Below are 23,407 nucleotides of genomic sequence, written 5' to 3'. Positions count from 1 at the left end.
TTTCTGAGGTGCCTCTGGGGCGATGATAGGTGAATTTCGATGTTCCAAGTGCGCTGTTTTGGCAAGGGGAGGTCGTAAAAGATCCCTGCCCATTGCTGGAACCAGTGAGACCAAAGGAGAGCTCTGAGACCATCGTAGGCCATCGTACATTCAAATGATATAAATTTATAATGGCAAGCGTAAAACTTGCCTTAACACATCGCTTTCCATCTCAATACCGGGCTGGAAGATTTCGCGAATGAGTGTGAGTGAAACGATCGGGAGGACCATTTGTGTGTCTGACATTCGCAGAAAATGATAAACGAGGTTCCAACGCTTTAAAGTAGACCGTATAAGCACACATAAGCGGTTTTTATGTTTTTTCTCCTTTCATACATCCAACCCCTTCGAAGCAACTACCTACCCAGTGGCGACTAATCAAGACTTGAGAGCTGCTTTGGGGAACACACCTCTTTTTTGTGCGCAAAGTATGCTAGCCATCTCACTTGCTCCGACGGATTTGTTCCAGCTCCCTATCGCTCGGAAGAAAGCCTGTCCGGTAGGGTCGTAAAATAAAAACGGAGATTTTAAACACCTGAACTTTAATTTCGTTTGCCATTTTTGAATTCACACAACGTTTTTCGCTGCTGGATTTTGAGACTTAGACCTTCTGCTGTAGCCCTAACGAGGAGACCATAAACCGAACGTTTCGAGCCATACAGACAGAAATCATTGGCAACACTTGCACTCGAACGACCATACAACATTAATTAATCGTAACCCTTAGCAGCGCAGTTAATCGTTCCGAACTTTGAATGTTTTTGGTGGGTTTTATAGCTTCAATGGTTGAACCGTTTGATTCACTCCAGTTTGAATCGGTTAATATTTTTCCATCTAACTGTTTCCGAAGACTTATTGAAAGTCCTGTGATTTCGCTACACCTGTCTAAATCGAGAACAGAAAATATTGACAATCCCAACAAAATCTTCTTCCTCTGATCAGCTTCAATCAAATGGCTTCTTCGCCGGTTTTGACAGCACCTGCCAAATTAATGACAAAATTACATAGGCACACGCCAACATTACCTACCGGTATCGGTGTGCATTAATCTAGAGCGATCTTTACCGCAATTAGGTACAAATACGCTCTGGGGATTACGTTGCATATTCTTTCTACCGTCTGCGCTTCTCCCTAGCGCCACAATTATTCCCTTCTGGGCAGAAAATGGCAAGGAATGAGACGGAGAAAGAATAAAAAAAAATGAGGAACCGACTTTAAGTTCAAATGTTTACCCAAGCCCTTTCCCATCGTTGGATGTTGTTATCCGAGGCAATTGTGGCGAAAGAAGTTCTTTTGGGGGAAAAGCTCGTCAATGTTTAGCACCAAAAGTGTAAGTGAATTCTTGAGTTGAGAACATATTCTTTAAATTACTTTATTATGTGTTTAGCCCAATGAGGAGAAATTTGAGATGGTATTTTGAAGATAGCTACAAGTATTGATTATCTCCAACAATTGACTTGTAATAAACGATGGTTTATCATTTAAAAAACCAGTAAATTTGATGATTATTTCTAATTCAGTTCATTCAAATAGTCTTGAACAAAAACCTGGGATAAAATTGCAATTTTCTATTGAGATCATCGTTAAGATGTTTCAAAAATCCATTGCCTATTTAGCAAATCCCTTTGCCGAAAATGTGCTGAAAAGTGTACTAGAAAAGAACTATTGATATAAAAACTCAAGCTTTCAAGCAAAATGATGCATGAAGAAAAAAAAATTATGGGATTTTCATCCTATTGCACATTTCATTTAAAAAATATATATAATGAGAATCGAACTCACTGCAATATCTAATCTCGGCTTGCAAGTACGATATCTTACCAATTGCACCATCTGAGTCGATTAGTAAGCGAAAGTTTATTGCCACCTCCGATTATCAAAAAACGCACTGCACACACACACTGCGCTCGGTACATCATTTGACAATATTCTTGCTGGCTGATTGTTTCCATCCTGCTTTGTTTTGTGATACGATTTGGGACATGATTTATTTGGTTCTTTCAGACTTATGCAAAGCATTTGCGCTGGAAGGAAAACTCCAATTATTAGAAAGCTTGTTAATGCCGGTCCGGCATAGAATCTTATATCGATAATTTCATCTCCAAGGAAGTTCATTATTGGAGTAGAGTCTGCTTTGTGGGTATAATTAGTAAAAAAAATCCTAATTTCCTAATCCTAAAATCCTAATCATCAACCTAATACCGATAATTTATTTTACCGAACTGTGACCAAGCTAGTTTGCGATCCAGCAGATGAAGTAGCTCATCATTTAGCAGAAGAAAAATTCGAGAAATAGAACTCCCAACTCCCAGTAAGTTAAAGTGCATAGAGGAGCGATCTTTATGGCAATCCGGTTTGCTCATCGACTGCCTACAGCTTCTCATCCTATACTTATCTACGCGTCCAATCTGAGCGCACCAACGATGATCCGATCATCAGCAGGATTACAAACGGCAGCGAGCGAGAATTAGTGCTCACCTTGATGGCGTCGTTGATGGTAATTTGAACTCTATCATGGGATCTACTCCTAGCTAGGGGGAGACAATCCGTGGCAACGCTTCACTTTGTCGGTAGCTACAAAACCTCAAAAGCTCATCAGTTGCAAGTGCCGTTTAGATGAAGCGAAAAAGTGCCATATCAATATCGCTACGCTCCGCTCAAGTTTGTGGGGCAAGGTGCACCGAAAGAGTATTTCGGGGCAGTGTGCCCCTAGTTTACTGGAAACACTAAGTAAGAATAGTCCTCCTGATCCGATCTACCCTGCGAAAATTACGACGATAATCTGTAATAGCCGTTTCCACTTACCGGTATGGGGCATTTCTTCGCAATTGCTTGGATGAGAGGACGCAGGAAAGAGAGTTCACCCGAACGCTCCGACTTTTCCTGGACACCAACCTGCGTCCAATGTCTATCTCCTATCCGTCAAAAAGCAAACCGAGGGCTGCCTGTGAAATAAAAACAAAAGTAGCAAGAAAGGAGGAGGAATCATTATGATTATTATCGTTATTATCGGCTCGGAGAGAAAAGGTCTATGATTACAAAACGGGTAAAGTGCGCGCAATTGATCCGAACCGCACCCGCAAACGGCTCAACGTGATGGCGATGAGGAGCGTGGTAAATGATTTTAATTTATTCCAACGACCATTTGATGAGTATCATTAGGCAGTCGAAGTGGTTCGAATTCTGAGTCTTGGCAATGTCGTCGCCGTGGGAGGTTTGGTGCGTTGCAATAAAATGTGGAGTTGAGTTGAGAAAGAAGATTACTGGTTTTTATAATATGAACAAAATAGAGATTTTTCTTAAATGTTAGGAGATTAGATTTCGCGCTTCGAAGACCCAAAGGGTCTTACGGCCAATGCCCAGTTTAGGTCTCTAGCTATCGCACATAATTCGTAAATTTACTTTATTATGAAAACTTATGTTGCAAACAGCATTTGGAAACGATTTCAGACAAAAACTCAATCAACTGATCCAAGGCGAGTATTATATCAAAGTGATTCTTAGAAACCTTCATGCTGAGAGCTTTTGGACTGACTATTGCTTTTACCAGCTTTTACCAAACTACAAATGAAGTTTTATAAAGCTAGGCAAGTAGTAAAAAAATCTTATAAATCTATGCTAGAAATTGGTCAAAATTTTTCTAAAACATTTTTATAATCATTTCCTATTACTCACTTCTCATTTCTCATTTTTCATTTCTCATTTCTAATTTCTCATTTCTCATTTCTCATTTCTCATTCCTCATTTCTCATTTTTCATTTCTCATTTCTTATTTCTCATTTCTCATTTCTCATTTCTCATTTCTTATTTCTCATTCCTCATTTCTCATTTCTCATTTTCATTTCTCATTTCTCATTTTTCATTTCTCATTTCTCATTTCTCATTTCTCATTTCTCATTTCTCATTTCTCATTTCTCATTTCTCATTTCTCATTTCTCATTTCTCATTTCTCATTTCTCATTTCTCATTTCTCATTTCTCATTTCTCATTTCTCATTTCTCATTTCTCATTTCTCATTTCTCATTTCTCATTTCTCATTTCTCATTTCTCATTTCTCATTTCTCATTTCTCATTTCTCATTTCTCATTTCTCATTTCTCATTTCTCATTTCACATTTCTCATTTCTAATTTCTAATTTGTCATTTCTCATTTCTCATTTCTCAGTTCTCAGTTCTCAGTTCTCAGTTCTCATTTCTCACTTCTCATTTCTCATTTCTCATTTCTCATTTCTCATTTCTCATTTCTCATTCCTCATTTCTCATTTCTCATTTCTCATTTCTCATTTCTCATTTCTCATTTCTCATTTCTCATTTCTCATTTCTCATTTCTCATTTCTCATTTCTCATTTCTCATTTCTCATTTCTCATTTCTCATTTCTCATTTCTCATTTCTCATTTCTCATTTCTCATTTCTCATTTCTCATTTCTCATTTCTCATTTCTCATTTCTCATTTCTCATTTCTCATTTCTCATTTCTCATTTCTCATTTCTCATTTCTCATTTCTCATTTCTCATTTCTCATTTCTCATTTCTCATCTCCCATTTTTCATTTCTCATTTCTCATTTCTCATTTCCCATTTCTTATTTCTCATTTCTCATTTATCATAAACATGGGACTTCTTGACTTTTCGAAGAGATAATTTCTCTCAACACTTTTTATACATTTTTCAAGTTTTTTTTTGTAAGTTCTTTATTCTAAACGGCTCATACCTTTAGGCTTTAAGGAACCAAATTCGTTTTGTATTCTTACAATTTGATTGCTTACCTTAAAACTTGGTGAGACGAAAAAGGAGGATAGAATGGAAAAATGAAATTTTAATGAATTGCAGACGAAGATCAATAGCTTTTAATTTTTCAAGTTTAGAATGACTTTTATTTTATGTCTCATATTTTAGTCTTAAAACACTCCCAGACTTTACTTTTTTTTCTCAATAAGTATTCCTTGTGTAGTATTATTTTAAAATTGATAAATGTGGATGTGGCAGGTGTGTTCACGTGTAATTGTTCATATGTGTGCTTCTTGAATCTTGTACCTTGCACGCTTAAATTTACATAGGTGCTCATTTAAACCCAGAGAGTGCTCAGTTTGCCCCACACAGTGTCGAATTTTCTATTTTTGATCCCAGAATTGCATTTTACGTTGTTATCTTTATTTTCAACAGTAGGCCAGACAGAAAATGTACTGTTATTAGTACCTGAATACAATTAATTAAAGAACTCAAATAGTTAATTAAGCTGGTTTCATATTGATAATCATCCTCCTTAAGGTTCCATCAAATCCCTTCTTGCTCCACTGCTGAGAAAAAGATAATTATTTTTGAGAACTTGCATTTTCATTATTGTCTCGAACTTCTCATATAAAACTAGATATTTCCACCGTTATTTTAAAACAAATTTAACCTTTGAAAACAAAATTGTGACAGAGTGAAAATCAAAAGGAAAAATGTCAGAATCAAGCCCGAGTTCAAAACATATTCTCAACACCTGTCTCTAAAACGTCAAACATCATGCTCCTTAATTCATCCATCGACAGGGTGCCAAAACAAAAACTTCTTCACCGATCCGTGACTAAAGGAAAGGGAAACCTACGTAACCTGACCGGAGTCGCCTAAGTGTGATTCTCTTAGGTATATGCACGTGGATATTTCCCGATGTCCCTCCCGGAATCACTGTGAAAATATTATAATTCCATTAATTAACGCCTTTTAAGGCGGATAAATTAGCATAACGAACCTCGGACGGACTGACTGACACGGGTGGCCGACGGTGTAGGTGTAGGTGCCAAACCGGGGCGGATTACGTGCGTTTTGGGCGCCTAAAAGTAGCCTGCCTCGTTTTATGTCCTAGAAAATATGCGTACCGCTCGTAAAAATAGAGTGAATTTGGTCGTTTTGCTTTGAACTTTCTCGGAAAATCTTTAGCCGCGTTGCTCTTTTACGCGTTTTTTTATTCTGATCTCACCCGGGTTAGTTTTGACCGCTCAATTGTGGAGGCTTTGCGTGTTTACTTTTCCAAGTGGGTAGAATTTTAATCCGGTCCTTCGAGCCGCAGGTTTGTGTACCCTTGAAGATGGGTCCCCTTAGGGCGGAACCGAAACAGAAAAAAAACACAAGAACCATGACCGGTTGTTGAGAGGTGGGACAGCGTGTTTTGCGTGTTTGCCAAAATCGACAACCGAGAAAAGAGGCGACCGTGAAAATCTATATGGAAGCTTCGAGCTGGTCCTTCGAGCCGCATGTTTTCTCTCGAGTAATTGCCCAGCTTGTCGCGTTTTTCCGGAAAAGGTGCGTGAATCGGGTGAAGTTGTTATCGGTTCCGACAAACGCCCCGTGGCGAGGAAATTGTTTTATTATTAGCACCATGCGGTGCCATATAAGTTAGATGAGGGTGCTATTCTGCTGCGGTGGTCAAATATTTGTAGTGAAGGAAGGTGGGACTCATTAACACAATTGCTGATTTTCCGCAATGCTATTAGAATCGGTTCTCACGAAGAGGTCTCTCTAGCCATCGGAATCGTTAGCTTGTAGCCAGATTTGGTTTACAAATTCGCAATTTAGCACGAATCGTACGCTCATTTACGCGTTTCTCGTTTCGGTCAAGCATGAAAAATGGTCTTACTCTCTTTGCTCAACCTCTGAAGTTCGAGCAACCTTCTGCGACTTTTTCGGGAAGTATTTCTACTACGACGCACAAATTCGGTACTTCCACTCTCGGTAACAAACGAATCGCCTTTGAATCGAGGCATAAACAAAATTTAACTACTCGTGTAAAGCCTCAAGATTAGCCGTCTAAAGTGTACACATTAAATCAACCGTGCCGTAAGTTACGCTGAATAAAAGTTTAAGCAAATATCATAAATATACAGAAAAACCATAAACCAAACGGGCGAATGGATCCCTATTCAAAACAGTGCCCCGAAAATCAACATAGTTCCGTTTTTATGATTGATTTAGTCCGATTTGTCAGGTTTGGTGCGTTGGTGAGGTACTCTGATTGTGGAGCCCTCCGAGCTACTTGCAGCGAGGTAGATGTGATGTATTTAGATTAGGACATGGTTATGCAAATCGATGTACCCTTTTACGCGCAACTACTGGACCCTTCCGTAAGTAAATTTCAGAAATCGTTCTCGCATTCGAATCCAGGTCCTGAAAAAAAGTTCCGAAATTTAGACGAACGAACGTCGTCGTCGTTCCACGGATAGAGGCCCGGATGACCGACGCAAGGATATGGTTGTTGAACCTCTCGGTTTTGTGCTTCATTAATATTTATCATTCGACCGTTTTTTGCTGCTGATGTGGCTGTTTGAAGGTTTCTCGAGGTGGCATATCCCGAGCGTTGGACGGAAGGTCCGTTTTTATGGTTTTCGAAAATTTCGTTGATGTCACACGTCTCTTTTGAAACTGTTGTGATTTCAAAAATTCTACCAAACAAGTACTTTTCAGTACTTTAGGAAAATCATTTCCTAAATTCAAGGAACACAGGAAACAAACAACACAGTCGTTCATAGGCTACCCTCTCAGATAAACATCTGAAGTAAACCCAGAAGCGTATAATATCAATGACAAGGTTGATCACATTCCTACTGAGATACGTCATAAACGCAAACAAAAGACTTTGAGGTCCCTTTTTCCATCGCTGTGCACCAGCAGCCAGGGTTACATCTCATTAAAGTGTGTTTATTAATTTCTGTTTTATTTTCTGATATAATTAAAAGATAATTAAACCGAATAACAAGCCAGGTCGTTTAACATTTTCCAGTCACCGTCGTCGAGTTGTACGTACACACACCACAGGTACCTACATACAGACGTATGTAACTTTAACATCCGATCCGAGATTGCTACCTGTGCTCTCCGGAAAAAGAAATAGTGCTCAACCAAAAACCCAACGACCAAATGATATAAAACGTGTCAGCATCTCGGTTGTGTCCAAGTAGGTATCCAAAACATCCCGCCCGGGTCCCTCATCGATTCGAACAAAGATCATCCCCCTACCCTGCATGGAATAGCTTCTTACACACATAGAAGTCCATCAAACGAGCCAAGTCTCCTGATCCCGGCCGGTCTGTCCAGAATCGGAAAAGCGATAAAGGTTTACGATTTCGTACGCATTTATATCAATTTATATAGCAAGGTATCAACTCACTCACTGACTGGACTTTAGAAGAGACTTCAGTCAGTTCAGTGGTTCGTCATTTCGAACGACGAACCTATTTGAAGAGCATATAAAAACAAAACACCATCGCCATCAGTCTCCTCTTCTTCGATGGATCAACGATGAACCAAGGGTGTTGATGATCATCCTCGCTCATTTGCCCTCCTCGCGTGTGTTTTTTGTTAGGGGTCCCCTTCTCTTCTTTTTGATTTCGGGAGTCACCCCATCTGACTGGCACAGTGGGTCGGATGGATAAATTATGTCGCTTGAAATTTCCGTAGCATTTCAATTCATAAACTATTATACACCCACAAATCACACTCTATTCCGATGATGACCTTCCTTTGAGGTGGATTCATTGGCATAAGATTGTATGCCGAACCGGCACCAACAAACTCTCTCATCGCTGGAATTGTCCTCCCAGCTCAACCGCATTTCATGTGTCTGAATAAAAAAGAAAACAGTTTCTCGTTTCCCATTCCCAGAAGGCCAACGCAGTGCGCTTTTTGGTGATTGGACGTGGCGAAATACTATGACAATAAACCTTCTTTTGCTAACTGACTCAGTTGGTACACTGGTTAAGTTATCGGACTGGCAAGTCAAAATGATAATATTGCATTGAGTTCGATTCCCACTTTTTTTTTTATCCAATAGGATGAAAATCCCATAATTATTTTTCTTGTTTCGCTTAAATGTAGTGGTCAAGCATCATTTTGCTTGGGAGCTCGATTCTTTATGCCAGTACAGACCCCGTTCGATTTTGGCAACACGCTCGTACATTTTGTGTTGCCAAAATCGAATGTTGCCAAAATCGAACGGTTTTTTTTCTCCACTTTTTTATCAGTTATTTTTACAAAATAACTAATATTATTATCAAAAACGTTATTTTTTGTCAATTTCCGACCATTTCTAGTAATTTTTGATTTTTTTTTTCATAATTTTTTTATGCATTTTGCACCTATCTTGTTTTGTTTATAATGTTTGTTTTCATTTGTCATATTTGCTGTTTTTTTCGTTCGTCATCATTTTTTAGTTGTTTTTAGTCATTTTCAGTCTTTTGTTTGAATTTGTTTTTCAACTTTTTGAATTTTTCACCTTTTTGTCATTTTTTAGTACTTAATAATTTAAAAAAAAACTTTTGTTTTTATTGTTGCATTTTATCACCATTTCAGAACACAAAAACGTATTAGTGGTATTTGTCTGATTTAAATTGGTCCTGTTATAACGAAAACAAAATTGTAATGTTGTTTCTAAAAACCGTTCGATTTTGGCACATGTGCCAAAATCGGATGTTGCCAAAATCGAATGTTGCCAAAATCGAATGTTGCCAAAAACGAACGGGGTCTGTAGTTCTTTCATATTATCTTTGGTACAGTACACTTTTCATCGCATTTTAGGCATAGAGCTAGTGCCAAGCAGCATTGAAATTTTGCAACCTCTTCTTTGGGTGTGGTTCAAATCCCGTTAGAATACTTCGCATGAATGAAAAAAAAAAACTTTTCTAATTGTTATGAAAATTTACACGGTTTGTTCTTCCATGTCAATGACACTGCTGTTCGATAAGAGCACAAACTTTGTTCTATCAGTATCTAAGCTGATTCAGCCATCATGTTGAGTTGATTCGATAATGTAGGATTTCGCAGCAGCAGGTTACGAAAATAGACCAACGCCTAATGAATTTGATTATGTTCTTGTACAGTTAATTTAATAAAACTTCCCACGATTTACTAAAACATGTTCTCGAAATTTGGTTTTAACTTTACATTTTGTGCGGTCAGCATGAATATTCAGTACAAATCCGCTATGTAGCTTGTAAGGTAGATTTAACAGGAACGACCAACTGATAAACTTATGATTGACCAATTAAACAGATGCATGGTTAAATTGTACGGTGAAACAGCAACTAGATATTTGAAGCATAAGTGTTTGGTTCCATAGAGAAATTCTCACACTCTCCTAGCCATCGGATAGCTATCGAATGTTTGTAACTATTTCTCCAGTATCATAACTGTTATTAAAATTGTACTTTTCTTATTCTGAAAAAGTTTTTCGGCGATTTCAGTCTCCACAAATCATAAAATGTTTATTTACTACATCCGACGTTTCGGCATGTTAATTTTGCTTTTTTCAAGAAATCTGGCGAGTAGGAAAAAGTTTACAAAAAAAACTTAAAAGAGTTTTAAAAAGTATCACCTTACGAAAACATCATTAGTTTGCAATAGAATTCCGTACGCTTACACCACAGACAACGAGGTGACTTTTTCTTCAAGACAGTTTCATAGATTCAAAAATATTCTGGACAGTTAAAACAAAAAAAACTGTTAGTAGAATTGACAATTTTTAACATACACATACACTGCCGGTCAAAAGATTGGGATCACCCACTAAAAAACATGCAAATTTTGATCGTTCATATCTCAGCCGTCTTAGGACATATTGCAAATCTTCTGATCTCATTTGAAAGATAATGAGCAATAGCTATTTCGGAGGTATTTTGCCCAGATATAATGTTTTAGTTTTTTACCTCAAACTTAATCTAAAGTTAGAACATTTTCAAAAAGTCGCACTCAATATTCAAAGTCGATCATTTCGGGATAGGGTGGACCAAATCTCAAAATTTGAGTTGCATTAGAATCCCTATTCTTTACTTCTCAAAACACAATCAAAAAATTTTGTGTAAAAATTTAAGAATGTACTTCTAATTAATAAAATAGACACTTGAGTTATCGTCCAAAAGTTTGAGATCTCCCCTTAGTATGGTGCATCGGCCAAAAACATGCAAATTTTTCTCATTCATATCTTTCTCATCTAACATCGTATCGCAGATCTGAAAGGTACATTTGAAATCTTAGGATTTTTGGTTTTTTTTTATAAATTTATTCAAAAATTATATTTAAAAGTGAGAACCATAAAAAATTCAGAATCATAAAAAAACAATTAATTTCAGGTGATTTTTTAAAGTTATCACTTTAAAATATAATTTTTGAATGAATTTACAAAAAAAAACTACAATTCCTAAGCTTCCAAATGAATCCTTCAGATCTGCAATACGATGTTAGATAAGAAAGATATGAATAAGATAAAGTTGCATGTTTTTAAAAGAACGATCCCAAAGTTTGGCCGAAACACCATACTAAGGGGTGATCCCAAACTTTTGGACGATAACTCAAGTGTCTATTTTATTAATTAAAAGTACATTCTTAAATTTTTACACAAAATTTTTTGATTGTGTTTTGAGAAGTAAAGAATATAGATTCTAATTCAACTCAAATTTTGAGATTTGGTCCACCCTATCCCGAGATGATCGGATTTGAATATTGAGTGCGACTTTTTGAAAATGTTCTAACTTTAGGTTAAGTTTTAGGTACAAAACTAAAATATTATATCTGGGCAAAATACCTCCGAAATAGCTATTGCTCATTATCTTTCAAATGAGATCAGAAGATTTGCAATATGTCCTAAGACGACTGAGACATGAACGATCAAAATTTACATGTTTTTTAGTGGGTGATCCCAAACTTTTGGCCGGCAGTGTAGCTTTATATTTCATCATTCTATAACTCATTTTATACATATAATATTCACTTTGTCTTGTCCTCATAATGTTAAAACAATTAGAAGTAGAAAGCAGATTAGCTGATACAAAAATTTATCAAAAATTTTTGTAAACTTTTTCCAACTTGACAGATTAAGGCGAAATAAACAAGTCGAAACGTTGGAGTTCGTAAATATCCATCGTTTTATAATTTTTTTCAGGCTGAAATCGCCGACAAACTTTTTCAAATTCTTTTTATTAATTTTAAGGATATACTTTCATTTAGAACTTCTTTTAAATTTAAAAAAAGAAAACATTTTCTAGCATTTTCTCAGGAGTCAAAATAACTTTCGTTTTTTAAGAAAGTTTATAATTGAATCAAATTTTTTTAATGAATTACCTATTACTTTTTTTTTCAAACAACACCTGAAAAACAAAAGCTTGTGAAAAAAATCTTATTTCATAATAAGAATTAGTGCCTTAAAATAAGTCAAAATTAATTTTTTGCACCTTGGAAAAATGTGAATTATGTTGCTTTATGTCATTAAACATTAAACAAATTTTTAAAAGTAATGCTTCAAAATTACTTGATATGATTTTTGAACACTTATTAAAATTGTGACATTATTTTTTCTCTAACTTTTAAATGCAAAGTGTTGTTTTTAAACAACCCTGATAAAAATCCAAATATCTCGGAAACGTGAGAAAATTTTTGAGTGGTGCATTCATAGAAATAATCTAGAGCTTAAAATGAACTAGCTCATGGTATTCTGATTATAATATTTCATTGCATGAGTGAGATACCAAACAAAGTAGGTGGAAAAATTTAAAAAATATTTTTTTTAAAATAGAAGTTTTTGTAAAATTGCTGTTAGTTCTAAAATTTTTTTTAAAAATCAACCAATCACAGACACCTTTCCGCACCAAAAAACAAGATTTGGAAGAAAATTGCAAAATCGTATTGAAATGAATTAAGAATTTCAAAAATTATTTTTCAACTTGACTATGCCATAACTTTCAAAATATTCAAAATAGCGACTTCAAACCTGTTCAGTTGTGTAATTCGAATTAAAATGTTATTATTTCACTGAACCAATACCTGCTATTCTCATTTCAAGAAAAGTCATGCAATAAACTATGAACTTTAGCTTACATTATACTATGCAATGGACCTCAAGACACTTTTTATACAAACGATATTTTTAAATATTTTATATATTTCATGCAGACAAAGAAATCTATGATCCTTTCAAAAACTCGTGGAGTTTAAAAAATAGATCATTTTATTATTTATTAGTCATATGTAGTTTTTTGACTCCGAATTTCAGGTGTCTCTACTTTTTTTCAACCAACCATTTAAGATGAGAATTTTCGAGTTGTTTTTCTCGAGACTTTTCATACAAAAACCGGGCTGCTTCCGGGATACTTTGAGTAAACTCCAGGCAGTTTAAAAAAAAAAAAAAAATATCAGAATGGTGAATAAAAACAACTTGAAACTTGAATTTTTATCGAATCTAATCAACAGCGTTCGAACCACAAATAAAATCTTCAAATGAGTTTTTATGCATATTTCGACGAAAAAAAACTATTAAAATTCTTTTTAAACCCATCAATCTGAAACAGTGGTTTCCTACCACCCACTGGCGTCGTTGAGACCTCCTAGGGGGCGATGAACACAATGCCCATTAGAAAACTTTACGATACGACATTGAAGAACTCTTAAAACGAAAATATTGCCAGGTTGAGCAAAAAAGGTCTGTAAGTGCACAGAATAACGTTTATCTGTTTTTGTAAACTCTATATAAATTATACAAAAAAGCAATAACAGCAAAGCTATAAAATCTTTCAAGAGCATTGCCTTAAAAATAAAAAAATAAAATATTTTTTTTAAAATAAAAAAAAAACATTACAAATTAGGTCTGGAATTAAGTTTTTCACGTTTCATACATATTTTTTTTTAAATTTATTTGAACTAGAAAAATAGTATTTATTATACTTTTGAATGCTATTTCATCATAATAACACTCAGTATTTTCTTAGCAAAAACGGCAAATCCGATTTCTAAAAATTTCGTTTATCAAAATAAAGATAGGCGTTTTGTGTTTAGACAACTTTTATGTTTTCAAGCTGTTTGTCGTGAAAATTTAATATTTTGTTCATAACTATCTTAAAGTTTAAAGCAATTTGATTTTGAATGAACTTGAAGTTTGGCGTGCTACAATTGTTAGGTTAAGTGTTATAATTTTGGTATTCTAAAGTAAATTACATCACTTTTTATGCGTGCTTCTTCAAACGTTTCGAATTATACTACAATGAAATATCGAAATTTTATGGTGTGGCCACTTTTATGCCTACCCTTTTACTGAAAGCATTTTTTCTGCTCAGAGGAGCGTTCAGTTAAAAAATTTATGGCGGTGACTGAAAAAAGTTTTTTAACCACTGATCTAAGTGATCAAAGCTTGATTTGAACTAAATAAAGTATTATTGCGAATTGTTCTTCATTATTTTCCCCTTCAACTTTCTTATCTGAAATCCCAAAACCAATTTTATAAATTCAAGACCACGAAATGAAACAGTGGGATTTGCATCGGAACCTTATTTTCTCTTAAAACTAAAGAAAAACTAAATTTTTGGAAAAGATTTCTCAGACAAAATAGTCGGTTCTTCAAACTCACACAGATGGAATTTTCAATGGCAGAATTTTATTCATTTTGGAAAAATTGTCACTACTTTGCCCCCGTAGGTATGGCTATATTTATCTCGTAGAAATGGTTATTAGTTTTGTATTTGCTTCAACTTCTGAGTTTCTAAATTCTTCATTTTTTTTTATTTTATTAAGATGATTCATATGCGATTTTATGTTTGTTGGGTTACCATATTCATAACTATTACAATTTCCACCTGAATGTAATAATCAACTTCTGAAGTTCTATATATTAAATAAATATATTAGAATGAGTCGATCTGAGGCCATTTAATTGACATCACTGCCGGAGTCTACCGAGGTATTGCATAACTACTTTTCAAGCAATATTTCGCTAGGCACCAGCAGTGATTTCAATCAAATTGATTGTTTTTCAATGCCAAAGGACCGCCAATAACTATTTGCTTGACAAGGTACGAAGTTACGGTCTTCAACAAAGTTCATTAAAATCATTAGCAAGTTCAGATCCACAAAGACACAAATATGATTATGATTTTTCAGAACAAAATTTAAATATAAATATCAAAATTTATTCATGTAACGTTACGTTCAAATTCTGCAAAAAATCATGGAGGAGTTTTGAACCAAAACGAAGCATTTTTGACTCCAGGGTTTTCATTGATTTTCACTGATTTCTATTACATGGTCTAAAAAAAACATGCGCGTTGATAGTCTTTCGACAAAATTAGCTTCTTTTTTGAACTCTTCTAAGGCTATAATTCTCGAAGAGGATGAAGAAAGTTTTTTTTTGGACAACCTAGCCCATCACAAACCCACCGTGTCTAAGCGATCGTGGCCGTGGTTCAACTGCGAAGTGGTTGCTTGATGTTTGTTTTTTGATCGACATGAAACGCGGGAGACAACTCCGCGCGCACTTTTAATTGTTTTTTCGTCTCCCGGTTCGTTGTCTCCCTGTAAGTGTCTTCTCTTAGTTGGTTTATTTTCATTCATAAAATTAATGCTTGCTGCTGCCGTTCGACGACAATCGTTGAGGTACAAAAAACACAAAAAAAAGTAAAGGCAGTCCATCGGAGTGATTCCTGTACGCGGCGGGACTATTCGGTTGCCAAGATGCTGTGGGCCAAATAGTAGGGTCCATTTTTACGAGTTTGCTCCTCGGTTGACCCCGGCTACATGTTTTGGGTCGATGTAGGTACCTGTCCCGAATGTCGTTTAAACAAAGTTGAATGAAATTTCATATTTCCGCTAGTTCGGAGAAACGCTTAGCCAAGTCACGATCTGCCTTGGTGGAAGACGCGTATGTAGATGGGATTTGTCCGATATCCGTATAAAAGTCGTAAGACAACGGCGGAAGGATGGCCTTGGGCTACGATTGCCAGAGCTTTCATTCACAAAGGAAAAAAGCTGCTCCGGAGCGTCTAATTTAATTTAATTTCACCAGTGAGTGTTACAAATTATTACACTACCGTTGTTGGGAGCCGTAAAATTTAAGTACCCTCCAAACAGTGGTCTGCACTATCTAATCGTAACTTGCTGGCTGATATGAGCGATAGCTACCGAAACCATCTGAAGAGGAACATTACAGCTTCTTCTGAAGATGTTGGGTAGTTACATTTTTTGCCAACATATGTACATTTAAAGGAAAAAAAACATCTCCCTACCGAACGGGGGCAAAAAGATCACTAATTAACGTTAGATTGAGAAGCACCAGCAACCAACAACAAACCAACTAAACTGAGCCCAGCTTAGCTGACGTTCTTCGGTAGCACATCGCAGCTGAAACAACACGGCTACGCTCAATACTCGACCGCGTCTTGGTTTAATTTCAAACGGATCTGCAATTTCTCACAATTTTCAAGATCGTTTAGTGGCGATAAAATGTTCAAGCCTTAGGTCAATAAAATTGCAAATTAAATTAGCATACACCTAGCTAGCCGATCCAAAAGAGGCCCCAGATACGGACAAGTGGCGGCACCGTTTTTAGCATGAGTATTTAGGATCTGCAACATGTGTGCAGATAGAAATTAAACCTGAGAAGCCTAAACAAGTCCGAATGCGGTCGTTGTTTATTTTTATTTACGTTTTTTTTGTAGTTGTCTGTTATTGTTACTGTTCATTTGATGTGGCAGGTATCATTTGGTCAGTTTCGGAGTTTCGCTAGCTTATATTGTAACATTTTTGCGTTTGTGCGAAGTTTTAGATTTTTAATTGTGCAGTTCGAGACAGCAAAGGTCATAACATTTGCAGAAAAGTACACGCTGCAGTTTGCTTCAAAGTTTGACGACCAATGAAAGTTTAGATTCTCACGATATGGGTGAGACAGATGATAATGGTTTGAATTTGAGTTGAAAATGGCTACGAAATGTGTTTATTATGTCTGGAGCTAGATGATTCAGTATGTAGAATCAAAGAAGCATGCGCCAAAAAAATATCTAGAGCACGTTAATGTAGACACCTTCATATATAAACTGGGTGTTAAAAAACTTTACTACTCAAGTTATCGTTAGCTTATGGAGAATAACGTATTTGGTATTGAATTTGCCTCGGACAGTTGCGTAAGTATGGGATATAAGCAGTGTCCGGCACAAAAACGCTAATCCGCTAATCGCTAATTAGTCCGCTAACTTTCGGTTAGCGAATTAATTTTCTCGCTATATTTTCCTTCAGCTAGCGGATAAGAAAGTTCCGCTAATTTTTAGTTCCGCTAACTGAAGAACGCTAACTCTTTCAAGTGTTAATTCGGCCCTTGACTTATAGATCATAAATTCGGCATCATTCAGATTTAAATTTTTAAATTTTCGTTAAAGATTTATTTCAGAAGCTATTCGATCTCGATTTTGACTGGAATCATGGAAATGAGCGTCTTTTTTAATTGCCTTCACTTGAATTTATGTCTTAAGCACAAGCCTTCTATGAATATCAAAGAAATGAAAAAGTTGTGAAAAATTGGAATTTCCAGAACAAAATAAGTGTATTATTGTTCAAATAAATGAAAAACTATTTGGGACAAAACAAAACATCTACCTAAAGAGAATCTTTGCATTAACTGATGTAAAAAAATTAATAAGCGGGTGAGTATTTTGAAAAATTTGATTCCAATTTTTTTTTCCTTTTACTTTTCAGCTAATACGCTAAGGGCACCTGCAACGGTTCAGGCGTAAATATTGGTTTTAAGTATACCAGTTTTAGCAAAATTTGAAATTTTAGAATCGGCTAAAACACCCACTCCCCACCGGTGTAAGAGCAAATTTAAAACGGAAACACTTTCATTGCAGACACTCAATAATTGAGAAGAAAAAACCCATTTTATTAGAAAAATTGCATAAGTTTTGAGTTTCACGGTTAATTGTCTTAAAATTAACTCTACGAATTTTCTTTTTGACAGAACAATGATTTCAACTATACTATACAACGAGGAAACTACAATAAATGTCATTGGTTGATAAAAATTCGTTCAGCTAGTTTTATATTTCGTAAGATTATTTTATTTAGCTCTTGTTATCGAGATACCTTTTGAAAATAGGTGAAAAATCATTATACAAAATTTTCACTTGTTTGGGAAAACTATAAAACATTGTCGATATTTTGAAAATAAAGATCAACTTAATGATTAACTTTCCCGAAGACCGCTAGACATTTTGACTACTTAAAAAAAGTATGAAAATTTTCTTTTCGTATAATTTTTTTCAAATTTTAGAACGCTGGCTGGATTCACTAATTCGTCGAGCCCAAATGAAAAGCTTTTTAATTTAATTATATTAAATCGAGAATAATGTGACATCTATTATTTATACTTGATATGGTTTTTATTAATATCTATTCTCAATTTATGTTACGTATAGGCTGGTTGAAGCGAAAAAAAAATTCAAATAATATCTCAAAAAGAAACTATTATCACACCCAATGTTACTCAATCATTGTTGGCTAAAATTTTCTCACCGTGAACTAAATCGGTCTGTCGGGTCTGTCGTATATTTTGAAATCCTGTTCCAAATTTGCATGAATTTGGAACAAAGGCGTATAACTGTTGGGAATTTTGAAATCGATAACTGTGCTAAAACAGCAATATACGTCTCCGGTGCCAGCCGAAATGTTTTAGCGTGGTCGAAAACCGTGTTTTGCATCTACCGTTGGGACAGCCCTAACTAAAACTAAAAGTGGACTGACGCAACTGATATGTACAGAAATATTACAAAATAAGTTCGAAAACTGCCCCTATTGATATCATTTAACAACTTTTCTAGTCAATATTATAATTAAAGATGGCTGAAAAATTGTGTTTTGCTTATCTTTTTCAAAACTTTCTACTATCGATTAGCGATTAGCGCTTTATTATAGATCGATAACTTTTACGCAACATTTAGCGGCTTTAATTAGCGATCGCTAACTTTGACCGAGTTGGCGATCTAATTAGCGCCGCTAACTTTTCAGTTAGCGATGCCGAACACTGGATATAAGTAAATCAGGCAGTATTGTTTTGAAACAAATTAAACGCGTACAAGATGCTGAAAAACTATTGACACATTCCACACCACAATGTTGAGAGTTCACTTTATCCCAGGGGGGTGACAACCCTATCCTTTGTCATTTATTTTGACAACCATCAAAATTACGGGCCCACGATTTTTAGGCCCATAACAAACCTGACATTTTGCTGTCAAGGAACCGGACTAGATGTCAAAACCTAGAGAATTATGAATGATTGCACACTAACACAACAATCATTCTGGTTCCTCATTGGATGAAATTTTGACTTTTTCAACTCTGTACTGCTTTGAGAGGAAAACACCATAAACGTTTCTCCCGATGGATAGAAATAAAGAAAAAGATTCTTGTTTGCAAGAAGAACCAGATTGTCACCCCCTGCTTTATCCTTCTTTTTTTGCACCATCATCATTCTAGAGGTCAATCAATTTATTTTTGACAGAAAAAAATGAGAGCAAGCGGCTGAATATTATTTGGTGAACAACAAGTTTAAGGTGGTATAAGGTTAATTATAAATTCTAAGCATTTGATTCACTTTAACTTCCACATACATAACAACGCACAATGGGAAACTTTGAACCCTAAATCCCAAAACCTGAGGACCTGAAACAATAGTTGTACTACGTGGGATGGTTTTTAAGAAGTTCAAATAAGGATGTCAGTTTTTTTTTTCAGGACGTATTCGGGCCGGACAAATCCGGACTATTTTATTTGAAAACCTGACAAAATCCGGACACTTCATTTTAAAATTATCTACCAGAAAAACCGGGCAATACCCGTGCAAATTTTGTCAAACCCCAGGAATAACTCTTCAAAAATCGAGAAAAAATATCGTTTTCATCTCAACTTTAAGCAGATTTTAAATCTTTCTTATAATCTTTCATTATTATTGCTACACCATTTTAAAGGCCTTAATAAATTCGGGCCAAATCCGGGCTTCTTTTAATAACATCCGGGAAACCGGGTCATGACTCAGACATAAGCTATTTTCTTTGCATGGTCGGAATGCGACAAGTCCGAACTGTGCGCCATCAGCATTTTCTCGAGACACTTTAACTTCATGTGCAAATTTTTTCATCTATTTAGAGACAACATCTTTGACTTTAATAACCAAAACCGATAGTTTTCGATCGGAGAAATTTATTTCAATTAATAAAAATCGCATTTTCGATCTACTATACGAATAACACGAGATTCAATTTCTGTTGTTTCTAAATTTTCTCAAGGTTCTCAGATCGGTCTGGTCTTAAAAACATTAAATCATTCAAAAGGAACCATTTACAGGTAAAAAGATTAAGAAGCAATCTGCATGTTTGCCTTCCGTTATACTTATCAAAATGTTTTTTTTTATTAAATATCTTCATATTTCATTTGAACGTAGATCAATGTTTCACGAAATGAACATCGAAATAAAGCTTATGTATACAATGTTCAAAATATCTCATAGATGAACTTGTGTATGAAGAAGATTGGCAATTTCACAATTTGCGAAAAAGCTTTTTGCTTATAACGGCATTTTTTCAAAAGTGAAATAATCTATCATGCACATAATTTCGGAAGAATTTTACCAAGCTTCAAAAAACTTTCACATCACATAAAAATGTTTCCCGAAAACATTGTTGCTGAAAATTTCTTTTTCTCCAATGCAGTTTTATGAAGTGAAGGCTATTTTTCATAAGCTTGCCCTTTAATAAAAAAAATTCTAAGCATTCTTATACTTCGATTTTTTTTATAATTAGGATGGAGTTTAAACCATGAGGGTCCAAAACTGCCAGGCGTAATGTTATTCTCCATACTCATTATTTCACTTTCCTTAACATTTTTTTAAGAACGACTTAATGATTCAGGATTGACAATTTTGACTCAGGACTATAGACAAACTTTCGATTTTTTTTCCCACCAAGGTACACAATTCTACAACAGTTTTTTTCAAAAATTTTCTCACTTGTTGATAAAAATTAATAACATTCTCAATTGTGTCTTTATGATTATGAGTTTTGAAAAAGATTTTTCTAGTGTTTTACTGTATTATTGGTATTGGAAAATTTACAAATTTGCCTGAATATTGGCCGGATTTTGGGGGAAGTTTGGAAACAAAAGTCTCGAGTTTTGCCCGGTTGGGAAAAAATCCTGACTCTAATTGTGGTTTTGTGTTTAAAACTTAAATTAGATGAAATTTTCATTTTTGAACTCATCGTTCCAGAGTATGAAAGAAAATATTCAAAATTTTAAACCATTTTTGGATTTGAAATTTTTACTATTCATTCATTTTCAGAATTTGAACCAATTAAGTTTCATAATGGTGAAACAGTTTCATTCTTTGCCATTTTCATTCAGAATCATAAGTTGAATTACGAATGAATAATTGAAGGAAGATTTATATTGAAAACCAAAGATTCAGAATTCCAATAAGATATTTCTGGTTGAGGAATCTAATACAAATTTAATTTTATGGTGCATAATTAGTATTTATTATTATCTGGAATTCAGATTCCACAATCGTGCTCAAATTTGAAATTCAGTTTTCCAACTCAGGTTGAAAATACAGGATTCAGGTTCGAAATTGAAATCAAAAATTCAGTTTCAGCTCGAAGTTAAGTCTTATTAAAGGTTAAAATGTCAATGTGAGAAATTGCTTACGGAATCAATTTTTAGGACATCGTAGTTCCATAATTTCTCGCGTGAGCTTTCATTACTGTATGTAACAAAATTTAAACAATGAGTTTTATAACGAAAAAAACAAAAACTGACTTAAACTTGCCGTATCTTCTTTCCCTTCAGAATATTTGTAGCCTGGACAACATATTCTATTTGTAAAAAAAAAAAATTTAAAATTGTTTTGATAACTTTAGCATCAGTTTTCTGTGAATTCCTAAGATGTTTCATGCGACTTAATGAAAGCTCACACGAGATTTTCATTTGTGATTCAAAATTTAAATGTTATACACTCTCAGAGTCAATTTACACAACAAGAAGAAATCATTAATATAGAATAAAATTTATATTTATTTTCAGAATTTCGTTGTTTGAAAAATCTAGATTTTAGCATAGCTATTCACAGGACTCTTATTATGAACAAAATTAATAATGATTTTTTTTTGTTGGCCAAAGAACTTGTACTTAATTTTCAAGTGATGATTCAGCTGGAAATATATTTTATTGGTATTGCAGACTTTTCCAAAACAATATTTCTACCTATATTTTTAAAAGTTTATTCGTGTTTACAAGAGTAGACAGTTAATCAAATTTTAAAAAGCAAACCTAATTTCTTACTATTATTTCCAGAACATATTTAACACATTTTCACCGATGCATGCTTTAATTGGTAATGCGTGTGGTTAAGAAAAAACAAGCTTATAATGAGTGAATTTAATTGAATATGCATTTTTTTAATTTAATCCTTAAAATCCCATATTTATTTTTAAAACTTCTTAAAAATGGTAGTACTCATTTTCGACAGAAACGGTATAAATTAATAACTTTTAATGTGAAATAACTTGAACCTGAATATTAGCTAAATCCTACAATTTTTTTAAATTTTCTATATGTATGCATTCGAGCGCTGCAAAAAATTACTTTTTGCTTACACATGTTTTTTTTCGGTGACTTCTGGGTCACCAAGCTTCAGTGTACAATTTGAAATGATTTTCTTGGTTCCAGAATTAGCGCAACGGGATTCAATTCTGTATAGAGATTTGTATGAAAGAAAAATGATTGATTGATGATCCAAAAAATTTCGAAAAAAGCTTGAAATATAATTTGTCTTTAATTATTGGTTTTGACTAGTCTTAAGCCTCATGAAACATGAGGAAGCTAAGTCTTTCACGAAAAAAAGTTATAATAAGGTTGCCAGATAGCCCGGTTGCCCGGATTTCATTGAAAAAGCTCGGTTTTATCCATTTTATTTGCCCAAACAATCAAACAAAATTGTGTTTTATAGTTTTTCGGGAAAGTTTTATTAAAGTAATCATAAAGTTTTTTTTTTGTAAACCTAGAATACGATTAAAATACTGCTGATAAAAAAAAATTTCAAGATTTTTTTTCTTGATTTGTGATGAGTTTTAATCAAATTTGCCTTGATTTTTGGTCGACATTTAGCATCAAATGCCCGGATTTTTTAAGGTTTTTCGATAGATTAGCCAGGATTTATCTGGCCCGGCTACGTGCTGATGAAAACATTCTGGCAACCTAACTATTGAAATATCAAAAATCTAAATTCAATGAAAATTTTTAATAAATGGCAGATTTTTCTGGCTAGAGTAAGGTTGCCAGATTGCCCAGTATTATCCGGGTTAGTCCGGAAAAGTGCGGTTCGGGCCGGTTTTCTGGATTTCATCAAAAAGCCCGGATTTTGCCCGAGTTTATTCTCATACTCATTCTCAAATCAAACGAAAAAAAAAAACAAATTGTGTTGTAACAATTTTTTTGCTTATGCGTCCAAAAAGAAATTTTTTGAACATGTTACATAAAAAATAATTATGAAAGGTTTTTTGAAAGTCTAAAATACAACTTTAAAACAACAAAAAAAAA

At 34.6% G+C, this 23,407-nt stretch overlaps 1 protein-coding gene and 1 non-coding gene across 2 annotated transcripts in view; both read right to left on the bottom strand.

Moving 5' to 3' along the window:
• LOC129747994 (paired box pox-neuro protein-like) overlaps window positions 1-23,407 on the bottom strand; it is a 142,753-nt gene that overhangs the window by 76,245 nt on the left and 43,101 nt on the right. The window contains exon 2 of the mRNA XM_055742443.1: window positions 2,845-2,984. Within this exon, the coding sequence (XP_055598418.1) occupies window positions 2,845-2,857 (13 nt within the window). The 5' untranslated portion in view covers window positions 2,858-2,984. The remainder of the gene's footprint in view (window positions 1-2,844; window positions 2,985-23,407) is intronic.
• Window positions 15,938-16,058, bottom strand: LOC129750218 (small nucleolar RNA SNORA26). Its single transcript, XR_008738349.1, has one exon. It is a non-coding gene; the product is annotated as a small nucleolar RNA SNORA26 (small nucleolar RNA).

Source organism: Uranotaenia lowii, chromosome 2 (genome assembly GCF_029784155.1).
Source record: "Uranotaenia lowii strain MFRU-FL chromosome 2, ASM2978415v1, whole genome shotgun sequence".
NCBI classification, from domain to species: Eukaryota; Metazoa; Arthropoda; class Insecta; order Diptera; family Culicidae; genus Uranotaenia; species Uranotaenia lowii.
This window is presented reverse-complemented; position numbering and strand designations above follow the sequence as displayed.